Source organism: Daphnia magna, linkage group LG1 (genome assembly GCF_020631705.1).
Source record: "Daphnia magna isolate NIES linkage group LG1, ASM2063170v1.1, whole genome shotgun sequence".
NCBI lineage: Eukaryota > Metazoa > Arthropoda > Branchiopoda > Diplostraca > Daphniidae > Daphnia > Daphnia magna.
Window position 1 is genome coordinate 566951 of NC_059182.1, and position 16456 is coordinate 583406.

Genomic DNA, 16456 nt, shown 5'->3' on the forward strand with positions numbered 1-16456 from the left:
GCCATCCAGCAGCGATTTTCAATCAGTTCGTCGTGTCGCTCGTCGATCACAGCGTTTTGAAGTTGTGCCAAGATGGTGACGCTGTCGCCTTGTCCCGATACCTCAGCCTCCACCACGACAAAGTTTCAGCCAGAAATTTAAATGCCACAGATCAAACGGGAAAAGTAAATCATTAACTTCGTGGTTTAACATATTAGTTAAACGCCAGTGTTTTATTCTTTGCTGTTAATCAGTCAGGTTTGTTGCATGCGGCAATGACAGGAAATGTGGCCATCGGCCGTCTTTTAATCAAATTACCTGGCCTTGAAGTCAATTTGGCTGATAACGAGGGTAACACTGCCCTTCACCTGGCCTCACAAGCAGGTATACTCACTAATGATGAAATGAATCACTGAAATCTAAAAGCGATTGCATAACAGGTCACGCAGATGTCGTTAGTCTACTGACATTGTGTCCAAATTTATCCATCGACATACGTAACAACGCCGGCCTTACTGTAACAAATTCTATACCTCGTTTGTTTTCCAAACGTTGTGATGTCAGACATGTAAATTGAATTGATTTTCATTTGTTTTATAAAGGCTTTAATGAAAGCTGCTTTGCAAGGCCGAGTTCGATGCACTCGGCTGCTTCTATTGGCCGGAGCTTCGCCCGTCTTGAGAGATTTCGGCCGGGGATTATGTTCGGTGGAATGGGCCCGTCTGACGGGCCGTACTAAATGCGCTGAAATTATCGACAAGTACATGGACAAGATGCAATTGAATCCCGGACTGGGATTGAAAACGTTTCATCACGGTGGAGTTGTAGCCTCTTCTGAGCCAAGCCTCCAGCAATTCTCTAAACGCTCATCGCTCGTCCTCCTCCCATCGGGCAAAACCAAAGACTCTTGGGTAATTCGTTTCAATTGAAAAGAGAATTTGCATTTGATTTTCAAACGAATGCACTTTCCACAGGTTAAAAATACGCTGAAAAAAGCCATTCGAATTGTAAGCGGTGGAGGATCGGATCAAAATGGAAACAGTAAAGGATCGACGTTTAGCATTGCGTCTCAATTGACGGGCAGTGGAGTCATGGGTGCCAGTGTTTTATTGCCCGGCGATCCGTCTCGAAGATCTTCCATGCCCGTCTTGCCAACAAATAACTCGGGCGGAGCTGCTGGTTTTGTTGCCGAACTGTTTGATCGACATCGTTCACAAGGTCGTTCGCAATCGCATCATCCGCCGACCTCTTTCAATGTGCCCAGGATTCAAGTCTCTTACTGGAACAATACGGTGGGAGGCAACATCCCTCCACCGCCGTCCAGCACACCGAAAATTATACCGGGCGAAATGAGACCGCAAACGAGTAGCCGCAACCGGCAACGTTCAAAGAGTTCAACTCGATCCTGAAATGTTTTTAATGGGAAGGTAAATCTTGAAAATTGAAAAACAGATGATTGTGAGTAAAATGTGTTGAAAATATGTAATGTGATGGATGTCCATAAACCAAAACAAAACGACAAAGAACTATGGATGTGACAAATTAACATGGTTTAGGAGGAACCTACAAGGGATTTATTGAGAAAAATTCATGTGATTAAGCAGCGGAAAAATAAGTTTTTGTATGATACGAACTCTCTGTGGGTTTCCAAGTAAATTTTCACTTTTATTTATTCATTTTCTTTGTTTGTTGGCATCGCTAACTGTTGAGATGTTGGCTGCGTCGTTAATCGAATCTCTACAACAGGATAAGTAAATGGAGTAGGTTACAATACTAGTATACACGTTGTTTATTGTGCAGGGGAAAATTCAGTCAAATAATTCTCTGTGGAAAAGTGAGGGGGAACAGCAAAAAACACCGTCATCCAAACATCATGGCGGATTTCGACATTGCTTTCGACTTCAAGAATTCTGCTCATTCCGCAGCACCGTCGCACCGGTCGCACCGTAAAAGAGATTTACTTAGCGTTCTATCCCGGTGGTGCAAATATGGGTTGACTGGCCAGCTAACAACGGAACGTGCTGGAACGGCGACACAGAAAATGTATTATTTTTCACTTTTTTTCCAGCATCATGCCAGCACTTTTCGTTATTAAGCTCATCAAGGTCAACCCATATTTGCACCAGGGGCAGAGTCCTAGGTACTTTTAGATTGTATTCTATTAGTCAGAGTCATAGATTAGAATTAGATAGATTATATTGTAATTGTAGCCTAATCTATTACTCTGGCTTAGTTATTACGTAATTTATGATATAAATTTGCGTATACTACATAGGGCTCGACCCCGTGTCCAATGGGTGGTATTTGGGCGAATGGGTGTCTTCTCAGCAAAAATTGGATCCGGTGGGTAACGGTTCCTAAGACTTTGTGCCCACTACCTACCCGGACCATGTGGGTAACACAATTTGAAAACCGTTTCCATTACCCGGGTTCAAACCCGGTTATCCCCGATTTCCTACCCGATTACCAGTTTTCCATGAATCAAGTGATGCCCTTTGAATTTCCCACAAAAATTTGTTTTGCTACCCTCCTTTCAATTTAACTTGGGTTTAAGCTGCCATTTTAAGATGGCGGTGGGTTACTGTTGCCCTCAATCCGCCCGCCTCCACTTTGGCAAATAGACTACCCGATCGCTCTGGGTTTTTGGCGACGAACCGCGGGTAAACCGGGTTTTCGAGACCCGGGCTAATCCACCATGGTGTAAAAGGGAAACAAATGGTGTAAGAGCCCTTTTACACCATGATACCACAAAGCGAATTTTTTACCTAAATCAAACTGGCAACGCAGAATGTTTACATGTGCATTTCGTGCGAAATAGATTGCCAACCGCCCAAAAATATCCGGGAAACGGGGCGGTGGTCGTTTCACTTCATGTTTGTGCACGGCAAGCAAAACCAGGATATTACTCTTTCTTCAATACCAGATCTTCTTTCTCGTGTAAACGGTTCCACTCTCCCGTGTAATTGCGTAGGATAGTCGTAGTTTGGAGTTTGGACGTATTGGAAGACTAATTGTGTCTTGGTCAGATCAAATCAAATCTCAACGAAGTTGAAAAGACGGAAGTAATTGAAGTTCCAAATACGCCAGAGGCATTGGCTGCATGCTTGCAAGGTAAGATTCTTCGTTGACTTGCTCCTGCTTTGCCATTTGGCATTGATATGGGCAGATCGATCGATTCTTAAATTGGGGATGGACGATACGGCTGTTGCCTATCTCGAAATAGCAAAGATACTTTTAGAGGAAGTTCCATTAACTAAGGCCCTTTGATTCCCTGACGGTTGGCGTTAGGCGTTACGTCAGTAAAAACCATTTACTTAGCCAGCAGTTGCGAGGAGAGCAGCAATGGATGAAGAGTGAGTCATGAAGGAGTAAAGGAGGAGGCGCGGCTCACATAAAGCCCTGTCGTAAATTGTGTGCCCATACTGGCTGCTGCACGAGGAAGAATCGGCACAAAATTTTCCCTGAGCAGCTCCTCCTCCATTCCCCCTTCGTGACATAAGGGTTCGTAATTACAATACAAGTGACATTTATCAACTTTTTTGTTTTTCTTTGTAGTATCTACAAGTTGTAAAAAGATGGCAGAGGCTGAACAGCTGAAATCAGAACAGGTTTTGTTATTTAATGGGAAGAAATTGGTTTGCAAGAATCAGCGTTTAAATCCATACGTTGACGGGATGTATGACGGATATTGGAGGCGCATGGAATATCCTAGGAAACCCCTTGACCCAGGGAAAAAATGGGAAAAGATCGAAGTGGAACAAAAAGAAGCCACAATAAGAAGAATTAAAAATGAAGACTGCCTTGATGGGTGGAAAGATGTGGCCGATAACCTCATTATCTTCGATCACAACAATATCCTACGAGTTTACAGTTATGAGGAGGACGTGGCCAATGGATGGAGGTTTTTATTTTATTTATTTATTTATTTATATTCACATTAATGGCTAAGGAATGAGCAGTAAAAAATAAAGACAATCTCATTTTTTATTTGTGGTCCAGGTATTTTGCTCTGGAACCGTACAGTGCCACGTTATACGAATATTGCAATTACCAAGTACAAGGGAGCCATGCCAAACGAATCGCAAGTTCTTTATCAAATTACCAACGGCGTCAGCTATCTGCATGGCAAAGGAATCGTACATGGCGATTTAAATCCGTTAAACGTCGTCATTGCTGCCCAATCCCGTCCTGTGCGCATGAAAATTTCAGATTTTGGATTGAGCAAATTCAGTTATAGCAAACAGCTGTCTGAAATAGAAAACAACATTTCCTCTGAAGTAAAACTCTGCCTCAGAAAGTATTGGACACTGTCAGAGGAAACTGACTCCCTGGAAGGCATCAAAGACGCCACCGAAGATGTCATTGCAGCTGGATGCATTTTGTTTTATTATCTAACCCGTGGCGGACACCTTTTTGGTAATGACTTTGAGTCAATCTTGATAAACCTCAAGGAAAAGAAGCCAGTCAATTTAGAAAGTAAGTTTGCATACATTCACCGCATTTACGACTCTAAATTGTCTTTTTTGTTCATTGAGGATTGGGTAAAAATCACTTTGCGTACGAGCCCATCAAAAATATGATAAATCCCCCAGGAAAAGGATTCAATTGGTTGCACATAGCCAAAAAGGAATTCAAAACAGCCCTTTCACGTAAGTCAAGAATCATTTTCTAAAATTTAATTAATTTTTTGATTAAATTTGCAGTCCAAGTCAACACCAGCAAACTACTTGGTAGTGGATTTTTTGGACAAGTGTTCGAGGGGAAATTTAACGGTGATCTTGTTGCCGTTAAACAAATGACGACGACAACCGCTCAAAAAAAAATTATTCAAAGAGAAATGAGTACACACATAGAATTGAATCACGTCAACGTAGTGAAACTCTTGGACGTCGCTGATTCGGCCGACAATAAATTCACGTAAAATGTCCATCTTATTTCATTTCCAAATTAATTTGAATTAAACAATTTGTTGAAACCTCTGGACAGGCATCTGGTTTTGGAATTGTGTGGCGGGACATTGGCAGATTATTGCCAAAATAACTACAGCGGACCGGAATTGCCACCAGACGAATTGGTCCTTTATCAAATCGCCAATGGATTGCATTACATCCATTCGAGAAATTTGGTGCATCGCGATATTAAACCGGAAAACATCCTCATTTCAATGACGACGCCCGTTCAGATGAAAGTCTCTGATTTATCGTTTGTTAAGAAAACTCGGGAAGATTTTTCGCAGATTTTTTCGCAGAGCGAAATTAGAGGAACTCTCCAGTGGCTAGCACCTGAGAGACTTAAGGTTTTAACTGACAATGAAAACAAGTCTACTGATCTGCCTGCCGAGCTCCCAGATGGAACAATCAAAAGTGACACGTTTTCATCCGGATGTGTATTTTTCTATTTCCTGACGCGTGGTAAACATCCATTTGGGAAGAATAAAGTCTCTGTTCCTGCCAATATTTTAAAAAACAAACCGGAGGAACTCGACAATTACAATAAACGTAAGCCATTCCACTAGTTATTTCTTTACGTCATTTAATTTAGCAAAGATTTCACTCTTTTTCTAAAATTCACTTAATTAAAATGTTTGAAAAAGATTTGGCGGCAGACGACGTAAACGGAGGAATCCTTGCTCGTTTGATTGAGGATATGATTCAATTTGAAGAAAAAGAAAGAATCGGATTGCCTGAGGTCATAAAACAACTAGCCGCTGTATTGTACGGGATGGGTAAAAACTCAATCGTTTCATTTGAAAATGAATTGATTATTGGCGATTCTTTTATTTCTTTTTTTTAGACAAAAGCAAATGTCAATTGAGGCTCGTTGCTGTGTCGTTAGGTAGGAAGTACAGCATCAGTTCCCACCCCACTGAACCGATTCTTGCATGGGCCAATGAGAAAAAGTTAATATTTTACACTGCCGAAAATTTGGCTATTCCGTTTTCCAATTGGAGAAAGAAGAAAGAAGAAGTCACATTTCAACGTCCAAACTTCGTTCGTTTGCTTGAGTGGAATGTAAGTCAATAATGGACTGACTTTTTATCCCTGATTTCGTACGGAAACATAGTCCCCTAACAACATCTGTATTTGATCTGGTTGTTACGGATAAATGTAAAACGAAATCACGGACAGACAGAAATAATTTATCCGTACAACTAAGAGAAAATATAACGTGAAATCTTGAATTAGATTAACGGGACACAACTAGCTGCTGGATTCGATAACCTTACTGTCGTCGTATGGAGTTACCCAGAGTGCGAAATCCTCTTTCAAAACAAACTTCGGTATAGTATCGAAGAAATAAATTGGAATCCAACCAGGCCCAACTTATTTGCTGCTCATTATGAGGTAAGTTACAATGTCAATTTTGATTGGCCCATCAAGAAACTTGGGTTCATCTTCATGTCAGTTATCTGTCCTTTACTTTATTTATTTATTTTTGGCCAAATGCTTAAAATTTACTTGACGACGCCATTCAAAAAGTTGAAGTTTATTGGATAGTTTCATTAACATCATCGCTATTCTGATTGCGTCAAAAAGAAACTGTTACAGTCAAAGCATTTAGATTTGATGTTTGAAATTAACGATTCATTCCTCAAATTCAAAATTGAATTCTCCATTTACATAAAGTGAACGTGCAGAGATTTCAGTTCAGCAAAGTCAAAACTGCGCCTTTTTATGCCCATTATTCGTCAATTTATTTTTACGTTTGGCCAATTTATTTTCTTTTTCTTCACCATTCTTGATCCAGTTATATAGTGATCGAGTTTTCGTATGTGATTCATCCATTGGCGACGTGATCACCACAATTGACTGTGAAGGCGTTACGGCTGTGAAGTGGATCTCTGAAAATCGAATCGCCGTGGCATCTTCTTGGCCTGGAAAGATCAAAATTTTTGAAATTGAGGAAAACAATTTGACAACAACTCGACTCGTGAAAGAATTCACACATGGAAACGGTTGTCGTCATCTGGAGTGGAATGAAAGGACCCAATATTTGGCCAGTGGTAGTGAGAAGCGGATCAATGTAAATAATTTGTTTATTGACGTAATGGAATGAAATTGAGGAAATTGAATTTTGTTTTTCCTATTCGATTTGTCTTTTTTCTTCTTGGCAGATTTTGTCTATGGACGACGACATGCCAATTTATAGCCTGAAGTTTCCTCTACAGAAGGAGGATGAGTTAAAAAATTTGCTTGGCGCTTGTGCACAGGAAATGGGGAAGAAGAGGGCGGAATCGAAAGGGCAAGGAAATCAGCCAAAAACTTCACTTTTGCTTAGTAAGTCATTTGAAACTTAAATTCAAGTTCTACCAAATTGTTTGTTTGACTGAAGGCTTTTTTAAAGGGCGCGTCTATTCTTTTCAACGCGAATCCCCCGATGAATCGTTGCGACTGAATTAAAAACTATTAGCCACGGGGGCGGGGATTCAAACACATTTTTTTCTGAAATTAGTAAATTCAACTGGAAGTTTAACGAACGCAGTGTCATTCGACATCGGATGCCAAGCGAAAGGCATACAGGAAAATAAACGAAAGGAAAAAGTCAAACAAATGAATTGGCGAATCCAATGCGTTTCCCCGTTAGTCCTGTAAAGGAACCTGACAGACTTTCCAGCTGGTCTACCATCTGCCAAAGTTAAATATCAATAAAGGAAAGTAAGCAGCTCAAGGAGGGGAAATGTCCGCAATTAAAAAGGAGTCCGTACGAGGAAATAGGCATTTTATAATTTAAAAAAAAAAAAAAAAACGCTTTGTGAATTGGTGTAAAATCCTTGTCCGATGTTTTTGTTTTCAGTTCCGTTATCCTCTGATGGGTTTCTTTTTGTCATTTAGTTTGTTCGAGTTTCAAAGGCGTTTTTATTTGGAATCCTCTGGAAAGCGAACAACAGCCGCGACGTCTTTCCGATGAGAAAAAGATAAAAACGGTCGACTTTTCATCGGACGGTCGATTTCTTGCAGCCGGAGGCTTTGGAATATTAATGATTTGGTCAGAGGAGGTGAGAAAAAACTGATAAGAATATCATTGTTTAAGCCATGATTTAACATAATTAAAGAATGCTATGCGCTTTAAGTTAAAAAATTCTTTTAACTTTAAACAAAATTTTATTTTCTCTTCCACTTTATGCTTTTCAGCACTGGGTACAAATATACAAACTCAACACGGATATGGAAAAAAGGAGCGCAATGAATATATCATTTTTCAGCACAAAATCTACAAACCTTTACGAAAATAAACTTATAGTCAATTATATCGGTGGGGTAAGTGATATCTGCTTCGATCCACGGATTTCAAATAATTCAACCTGACGATTATTTTACTATTTGACCATGTCACACAATTTATGCTCGTGCGAACCATTTTCTTTCAATGTAGGACAGCAGCTTATTTGAATCAGCGTTCGAAGAAAGTAACATTTCTGATTCGGCCAGTGAAATACCAACAGAATCCGCTGAGGATGACATAGACCTTAAGTGATAGAAGAAGTGGTCCTTTAAAACGACTAAAGGCGCTAATCTTCCAAACAGAACCAAGTGAAGAAACTTTACTCCTGCAAAAAAAAAAAAAAAAAAAACTTGAATGATATTTTTATCCAAATGTAGTGTGCCTTTTCTAAACTATAGATGTTACATTATTAAATCTGATTGTTTCACTGGATCGTGCGTCTATAGTTAATCCGCATTTCATTTAGGACTGAAAGCATCTCACCAATTGCAAAAAAAAAGAATGTTTCACAACTATCGTGATTGGTGGAAACTTAAGTGTTCCATCGCCATCAGCAAATTGCAGTCGTTTTTTTTTCTTGTTAACTTCGAGGGTCTTTTTGATTTCTTGCCTTTTCAGCGTCGCCACGTATGTCTACCCTACATTCACATTTAGGGAAGGTCGGAAGGACGTGCCCATCGTCGTGTGGTGGATACATGCCGTGCTTACCTGCTACATCGTAACTAGAATTTCATGATTGCTCCAAGATTCTTCTTTTTTCCTCTGCGATCGCTTCGTCTTCGGCCTGTTGACGCAATTCTTCCATGCGTCGTTCTTCCTCCTTCTCGGCCAATTCCAATTTCTTCAGCTGACGTCGCTCTTCGAGTAAGGCCGCCTGTTCTTTCTGCAATTGCGTGAGATCCTTGTGTCTTCGTTCAGCGGCCTCTCGTTCAGCCTTTTCCTCCAACGCAGCTTCTACTTCTACCTCCTCACCTTCTAAAGCCTTTTGAAGCCGATGGCGGATGGAAGCAAGTTTCTCGGCTTTCTCTTTCCTTTCTTGCTGCTGCATTTGACTCAAGCGACGTCGTTGGAGTTGGCATTCTTCAATTAATCTATCTTCCTCCATTTCAATAAACTTCTGGATGGCTTTCCATTGATTCTGCAATCTGATACAATGGTCTAATTCTTCTGCTAGACGACGCTTCTTACGCTCTCGATCTTCTCGTTCCCTGGAATTTAAAATGTTTCGCTTTAGGACAACTCCTTTTAAAAACAGTAGATTTCTCTTACTTAAGCAACTCAAGAAAGAAATATGTCCGGAATTGAAAAGGAGTTCGTGCGAGTATGTTGTCTGTTGTTTGCTGTTTGTTCCTGTATTCTCTGACGGTTTCTCGTATCTAGTGCATCGAAATGCAGTTGCGTTTTTATTTGAAATTGTTGGAAAAAAAAAAAAAAACCGCAACGTCTTTCAAAGCATGAAACGCTCGCCTTTTCTCTAACGGTTCCCTGTCTAAAGGATAAATTAAGTACAGCGTAGAAAACTGCAATTGGAGAACGGAGTCAAATATCTACCTGAAAACCACAGTGCATCATTCTTGGTCATGATTCAATGTTTTCTCACTTTTAAGCCGTGATTTCGTGCGCGAAAATATTACCGTTTTTGTCAGTGCGGCGAAATTATTGCATAAGATATCCATTCTTTTTTCAGGTATGAAATTTAGACGTCTTCCATGTTGGACGAAAAACGTTAACTAATCAAAATCTCTGAATAAAAAGACGAAAGAGGCCACGTCTGACAATCTCCTATACATTAAATGGGTAATGGCGCAAATGATACAGATGACAGGGGGCAGTCATAATAGAATGAAAGAGGGGCGCAGCTATAGAATAATGTGAGAAAAGGGGGACATGGAATTGATTTTCTTTTTTGGGTTAATTTGGTTTCATACTGGGATTTCATACTGACCACAAGGGAAACGTCACAAACAATTCAGTTTTTTAAACTATAAATAACTGAAATGAAATAATATTGATTTTTAGTTGAAATGAGATTTCTAAAATATAAGGGATCGCTCGAGAGTTAGACACACATATTCAGAAATCTGATGGAAAAATGCAGAGTCGGGCAACAAAAGAAATGGGAGTCAAAGAGAGACAACGGCGACTAGAACTTGTGTGAATTATCTTGTTATACTTGAGTTTCTGCTGCACGGAATCAAAACTTGGAGGAGGGCGGATAATATGGCAGAGCTTTCTGAAAACTTTGGGCTCGAATAAATAATAAAATAAACAATTAAAGGACGGGGAAATGGCAGGGTTAACAATTATTTGTATATAAAATTAACTAACAGACCTATCCCGACTCGCGAGAGTATTTAAATTCTTCCTTGGCAAAATGTTACGAATGTCTTTGTCTTTTTTCTTTTTTTAAGATTTATGATTTAGATTTAGGGAATGCCTAATGAATCAAAGAGATTAAGAAAGAGAGAGAGAGAGGGAGAAAGAGAGAAGTCGAGGAGGTCAGACGACCCAAGAAACGGGAACCCATTGGGCTTGGGTGTCCAGTTTACGAGCGACGACGAGCAACTGCTCAAAGGCCGTCGACAGGTCGCCATTGACGATAACGTCGTCAAAGAGGTGGCCGTAATGAAGTTCGATCCGCTGGCCGCTGCGGATCATTTCGGCGAGTTCGTCGTCGGTGAAACCACGTGAAGAATTCTCATCGAACGTCGACCGAGCGTAAGCAGCTGAACGTGTTTCACGCAAAACGTTGAATCCCGGCGGTTTGATGTAGACAACGTGCGGCTTGAATTCGCCAGTCCTCAATGTTTTCAATGCCTGCATCATCAAAAGAGAATTAGAAGAGCATCATCATTAGGAAACGAAATGACTCGCCTGATGATGCGGATTCAGGATGCAAGTGTAACCGAGTTCGATAATTTCCTTGATACTTCGATTGGCCGTCCCGTACAAGTTCCCCTTGTATTCACCGAATTCTACAAAAAGGCCATCGTCGATATCGCGTTCCATCTGCTGTCGATCGAGGAAATGATAGTCGACTCCGTCCGCTTCGCCCGGTTTCGGCAATCGTGAAGTATCTTCGAAATGGACAAACATTTTTGAATTGTTCGTTTTGAATAGTTTCGCACGTGGAATTACATGGGATGGTGGTTCTAAACTTGTCGGGGTCAAGTGCGATGAGACGCCGTTTTAGCTCGTTGCGTCCAACACCCGGCGGGCCGATGAGGACAATCGGCCGAGGAACAGCTGGGTAGGGCATCAGACGGGCCACTTCTTCGTAAGTGACAATTTCTTGCCGATCGAAATCTTCATTCTCTGCCAGAGCGTACATGACTTTTTGAGTGGGGCTGCTCTTTTCGCTTTTGAAAGAGCCAATTGAACGTGCTCGACTGCAACCTATTTCTTTTTGTTTCATTCAACAGGGGGAGCAAACAGCCAGCAGTAACCGAAAAACACACAAAGAAAACGAATCAGCAGCCGAGAAAAACCAAAAATATTCAAGCAAACAGAAAACTATAATCCCTAGTTAAACAAGGAATGTATCGATCTCGATCCAAACATCAAAGGGTATTGATTTCTATTGGAGCAGAAAGAGGGAGGCCGATCCAAGAGGCAACATCAATAAAACTGTTATGATGGCAAACATAAAAGAGGTCGCTGGGATTCAATACGACACCAAAAGCGTTCCTCCACACGGGGATTCTTTAGAGTTTTTTAATTGATAATAAAAATCATAGGCAGGAACGAATATGAAAACTGGCGGACGGCCATAATCACTAAATGTACATGCAATTGGTATTTTTCGGAGAATTTGTAAATGGCTACAAAGAGAGCGAAAATAAATTTACAAAAAAAAGCCAAAGTCACCTTGTTGATCGCTGTTATTGTTAGCCGAGTGAGCCCTCTCATAAGCGATGCGCTTCTCCTGCAGCATGCGGCTAGGAATTAATCCAGCGCGCATCTGTTTATCGCCTTCATGCCTCGCTTGCCACCTATTAAAACATGAAATTGTGGCCCATTTAATGGACAGCTAAATGAGTTGACTGTTGGTTGTTTTACCAGTAAGGATCGTCCTGACTAACGATATGAATAATGTCTCCTCTTCGAAAATCGAGCCCGGCTTCCTTACACGGCTTCAGGAGAAACAAATTATTAGAACCACGAGCGTATTGAAAGGACATTTTATAATTGATTATTATTCGCTTACAATGTATCGATCAAGGGCAGCCGTGAAATCAAAAAGTGCTCGAACTCTGACGCGGTTCTCCCTAGATGGCCTTTGGCTTTCACTCGGGATCAATTTGAATGTGATGGTTCCTTCGGCGTTTTGCTGCCAACAAGAATCAAAAGTTGCGTTGAAACGACGAGCCAAATCGCACGAAACCGGAAAGATCGATAACTTACGAGAATCTCGAGAACATCGTTGGGCGTTTTGCCCAATACATCGATACCATTGACCTCAACAACTTCGTCCCCTGGATGGATTAATCCCGACCGATCCGCTGCACCGCCATGCATCACGCGGGCGATGACAATTTTTCCCGTTCGCTCGTCCGTCTTGATCGTCGCTCCCTATCGTGCAAATTACAAATCGATTAGAATTTTTGAACGCTGATTTTCATTCACGATAGGGCGACGCATTGCAGCATTCAAAACTTATGCACACACAAATACGGAAAACTCACCACAATGGGCTCAGCCGTCTGAGCCTTTTCCAGAGGCAATAAGAAAGAAAGTTACATAATGTCAATGAGATAAGCTAATGAAGAAGAAAATATTTTCAATGGTTTCTTTACCAATGGCTCATTGCTTTTGACAAGTTGAACAATCTTGATGGTTTCTTCATCCTCATCAACAGTGTTAAATGGAGGTTCAGGTAATTTGGGTACATAATCTTTCTGAGATATGGTGTCATGGACCAAGAGCAGACTCTGAAATAACATGAATACAATCAATATAAGGAAAATTGGTTGTTTGAGTTGCCAATCTATACTTGAAAAGCTGGGCGCTGCAGCAACAAAATAAGTTCCCTGGAGTCCCTGCTTCCACTCCGTTGCACAAAGCTCTGAAGAGTTTCAATCACTTCACAGGAGATGTGGAATACATTTGAGACTATAGGAACAATCATCTCAGGTTCATATTCCAGGGTGCCATTGGTATCTGAGGCAGAGTGGGGCTTCCCCACTATGGCACTAATTTTCTTGTGCACCCGAAGCAAGTTGGTCATGCCTTTAGAAGTGAGAACCTGGTTGAGGAAGTTTATTTCTTGTAGATCATCGCCACTTCTAGTCTGATGTAGCGTAGCTAGCAGTCTGGACAAATCTACAAGCGAATGAGGTTAATTATGTGCACGAGCTATTAAAAGAAGGAGCAAAGGAGATCTTTTGTGTACCTTCACTCGGGAGGGACGTCATTTTGCGCCAAAAAGCTAACGTCAGTTTATCCAATGGTGTCGAAGATTAACGTTAACGGTCCATCAATACGGTGGAAAACAAAACCAAAACACATCCAGCCGAAATATCCTTCAGGCTTCCCTTCCCTCTCAATCTACTTTGACAGTACCGAAATTCTGTAATGGCTGCAACATCTTGTTGCCATTTGTGCTACGTAAAATACTTATTTCTTAAAAGAATTTGAAACCAGTTAGATTTCAAATTAATTTTTTTTATATTTTACATCATAAATTAGTATTATTTAATTTTAATTTAAGATATCATATTAAAAGATTTGACATGGACTTTGCGTTAAGGATCAATCCATGGAACTGACGATTACAAGTAATCGATACAGACGTCAAAAATTTCCACCACGCGTTTACAAGTCTCGTTTTAAAGTGTTTTGACAAATTTTTGGAACCCAGTTCGTGTAAGGAAACATCTAATTAAAATGATTTTTTACATCTGTACAGGTTAAAAATATTTTAGTTTTTAGATTGCTGCCTAAATTGGTTGTGGATGTGAAGAAAATGAACACGAAGAAATCCAATAGGTTCACACCAAACAATACCAATGAATGGAAAACGAGAGGATTCAAAACATCTAATTCTACGACCGCTACAGTTGGTGAAAGCTGTGCTTTTGAAAACCAAGAGCAGAAGAGATTCCAAAACAGTTTCAGTTTCAAAGCAGACACTAGAGGAACAAACTCTTCCTTTAATGGTGCCAAATCAAGAAGACCCACGATAGAGAATGATGAAGCTGAAGATCATATTAAAAGCCAACACAAGTTTTTTAAAGTTGAACCAAGTGATGAGCTATTGCAGAACTCTTCTGTCTCCCAGAAAAATGTGGATACATCTGAAAAATCTGTAAAGCCTCCCAAGAAGAAAAAAAAGACAAATGTAGCAGAAGGCAAACTTCCTGAAACAACTGGTGAAGGAGATGAAACTAATGAATCTAACAGCTCTAAAAGAAAAAAACAGAAATTTCAGGGCTACACTTTATTTATTGGTAATTTGTCATACGACACGACAAAAGAGGACGTACTCCGTCATTTTGCTAAATGCGGTGCCATAAAAAATGTTCGGATTCCATTAGAAAAAATAACCAATCAACCCAGAGGTTTCGGCTACATTGAAGTAGAAGAGCATGTTACGTACGAGGTATAAAGCTAGTTAATGTTTTCCTTCCATCATAAAGTTGTCATTGGGTATAACGTTCGATAATTCGGTTTCGTCTAGAACGTTCTGAGTATGCATCATACTTTCCTCAAGAGAAGACGAATCAATGTAGAGTGTACATTTGGTGGCAGCAAGACCAGTCTGAAGAGAATGGCTTTGATAAAAGAAAAAACGCTCAAGTTGAGATTTCTCTCAAGAGAAGGCAAAATTAGCTCGGCTAAGCAGCGACCTTGGGGAAAATTTTCAACTCACACAGCTATTGATTAAATTTAAAGGTAACGTTGCTTTTATCGCCTTGTTTCAAATTGTAGCCAGTTACACCCTGGGCCGTTCCTTTCAGTCATTTGGTAAGATTGATCGACAATCGTGGAGCTGTGCCCTTCCTTTATACTGGGAAAACAATGCAATATTTACAAGATGTAGAGTGGCTTATAGTTACATAGAACACCTCTGGCTTGTAAATATTTACACTAAGTAATTGTCATTTCATACAGGAAGTGATGTAAGGAGCAATACAACGACTATTGAGAAATTTATTGGTTGTTTTCTAGAAATACATGCGTGATCACCACATTGCTCGTTGAACTCCAGACAGTTTGTTATAATCGGCCAAGCTACGCCAAACAATTCGACTCAATCTCCAGCGCGTGACGACGCCTCTTGGACGGGACGTGATGGCACAGCGATTGCGTACGCGGGTTAAGCTCGCATCTCGAGGAATTTCAGCTAGCATTTTGGTACCAATCTCCTTCAAACAAAATCTTTAAATGAGGGGTTCTTAAACTTGTTGTATACTTTAAAGAATATACTGATGCTTATCCTATGATTGCATGAATTGATCTTAATATTTTAAAAAATTTATATAAAAATTCAACAACAGTGCAAACCCAACGCAACAAAATTAATGAAAAAATAGTGTGAAATCCCATGCAAAACTTGTTAAAGCTCGATATTGGGTAAATAACTTAATAGGCCTGTGAGAGGATTAGTTCAACTAAGAATGAAGGGTAGTTCTAAATTACTATTATCTCAGCAGGCAAAACATCATTTTTTTTTAGGGCTTTTGCGCGAACACGGTCAGGTGCGTATTGGACGAGTAATTTTCGTCGCCGGTTATCCTTCATCATTCTCCAATCTGTCCAATTATTTCTGACTGGTTGATTCAATTTTACTGCATTTGTCATCTAAGAAATTTTGTTTTGTTTACGTAACTGATATATAAAACGAAAAATATAAAAACATACTCCATTTCGAAGTAGTTGGGCGGTGTTTTGCAATAAAAAACTTGAAAAATTTAACAATTTGCTCATGGTAGTCGTGATGGCCATTTTGTTCTGAAGAGTAAACAAAGAGATGTCAAATCGACAAATCAGACTTGCAAGAAAACATTTTCAAACAACGTTAAACTTTATAGTTGTTAAGATAAAAATTTTAAAATCCAAAATTCATTTGGGAACAATGTGTTTTTTTTTTTTACCTTGAAAACAACCTTGTGCAAAGCCCCTAGAGAGGGGGAGAAATATCCGAGGGAGAAAAAAATGTAAATAACCTTGAAAGAAGCATTAGTAAATAGATTGTGGTTGTTTGATAAAATCAAAAATTAATAATCTACATTTTTCTAACATTAATCAATTG

General features: G+C 40.0%; 6 protein-coding genes across 13 annotated transcripts in view; 3 read left to right on the plus strand and 3 right to left on the minus strand.

Annotated features, from left to right (window-relative positions):
- The window catches only part of LOC116920420, a 92477-nt gene extending 83843 nt beyond the window's left edge, over positions 1-8634 (plus strand). The window contains exons 8-16 of the mRNA XM_045174899.1: positions 4683-4896; positions 4966-5477; positions 5573-5704; positions 5773-5990; positions 6165-6323; positions 6727-7002; positions 7094-7256; positions 7812-8237; positions 8353-8634. Coding sequence (XP_045030834.1) covers positions 4683-4896; positions 4966-5477; positions 5573-5704; positions 5773-5990; positions 6165-6323; positions 6727-7002; positions 7094-7256; positions 7812-7990 — 1853 coding nt within the window. The 3' untranslated portion in view covers positions 7991-8237; positions 8353-8634. The remainder of the gene's footprint in view (positions 1-4682; positions 4897-4965; positions 5478-5572; positions 5705-5772; positions 5991-6164; positions 6324-6726; positions 7003-7093; positions 7257-7811; positions 8238-8352) is intronic.
- On the plus strand, positions 903-1502 carry LOC123473856. The gene has a single exon (XM_045175408.1). It carries the CDS (start codon positions 939-941, stop codon positions 1386-1388), a length of 450 nt encoding a protein of 149 aa, XP_045031343.1. The 5' UTR covers positions 903-938; the 3' UTR covers positions 1389-1502.
- Positions 8635-8932: 298 nt separating the features above from the next.
- LOC123476710 (trichohyalin-like) lies at positions 8933-9784 on the minus strand. The gene is made up of 4 exons (XM_045179421.1): positions 9754-9784; positions 9639-9691; positions 9472-9578; positions 8933-9410 (listed from the first exon to the last, which is right to left on the minus strand). The coding sequence occupies exons 1-4, from the start codon at positions 9782-9784 to the stop codon at positions 8933-8935; spliced, it is 669 nt and encodes a 222-aa protein (XP_045035356.1).
- A 188-nt stretch (positions 9785-9972) lies between these two features.
- LOC116918870 (MAGUK p55 subfamily member 7) lies at positions 9973-13786 on the minus strand. 5 transcript variants are annotated; one of them, XM_045175059.1, is made up of 11 exons: positions 13595-13786; positions 13196-13524; positions 12999-13133; positions 12888-12911; positions 12607-12774; positions 12410-12532; positions 12262-12335; positions 12070-12194; positions 11341-11598; positions 11077-11279; positions 9973-11019 (listed from the first exon to the last, which is right to left on the minus strand). In XM_045175059.1, exons 1-11 carry the CDS (start codon positions 13614-13616, stop codon positions 10702-10704), a joined length of 1779 nt encoding a protein of 592 aa, XP_045030994.1. In that variant the 5' UTR covers positions 13617-13786; the 3' UTR covers positions 9973-10701. The 5 variants fall into 5 exon arrangements, with proteins under 5 accessions (XP_045030994.1, XP_045030991.1, XP_045031003.1 ...); XM_045175056.1 differs by having other exon boundaries at positions 11341-11604; XM_045175068.1 differs by having other exon boundaries at positions 11341-11517; positions 13595-13785.
- Positions 13787-13942: 156 nt separating this feature from the next.
- On the plus strand, positions 13943-15647 carry LOC116920222 (uncharacterized RNA-binding protein C365.04c). 4 transcript variants are annotated; one of them, XM_045175263.1, is made up of 4 exons: positions 13943-14067; positions 14134-14803; positions 14882-15096; positions 15373-15647. In XM_045175263.1, exons 2-3 carry the CDS (start codon positions 14168-14170, stop codon positions 15086-15088), a joined length of 843 nt encoding a protein of 280 aa, XP_045031198.1. In that variant the 5' UTR covers positions 13943-14067; positions 14134-14167; the 3' UTR covers positions 15089-15096; positions 15373-15647. The 4 variants fall into 4 exon arrangements, with proteins under 4 accessions (XP_045031198.1, XP_045031208.1, XP_045031193.1 ...); XM_045175273.1 differs by lacking the exon at positions 15373-15647 and adding an exon at positions 15162-15353; XM_045175258.1 differs by lacking the exon at positions 15373-15647 and adding an exon at positions 15316-15353.
- On the minus strand, positions 15341-16155 carry LOC116920742 (28S ribosomal protein S14, mitochondrial). Its single transcript, XM_032926845.2, has 3 exons — positions 16066-16155; positions 15844-16005; positions 15341-15569 (listed from the first exon to the last, which is right to left on the minus strand). The coding sequence occupies exons 1-3, from the start codon at positions 16147-16149 to the stop codon at positions 15387-15389; spliced, it is 429 nt and encodes a 142-aa protein (XP_032782736.1). The 5' UTR covers positions 16150-16155; the 3' UTR covers positions 15341-15386.
- Positions 16156-16456: the final 301 nt, after the last annotated feature.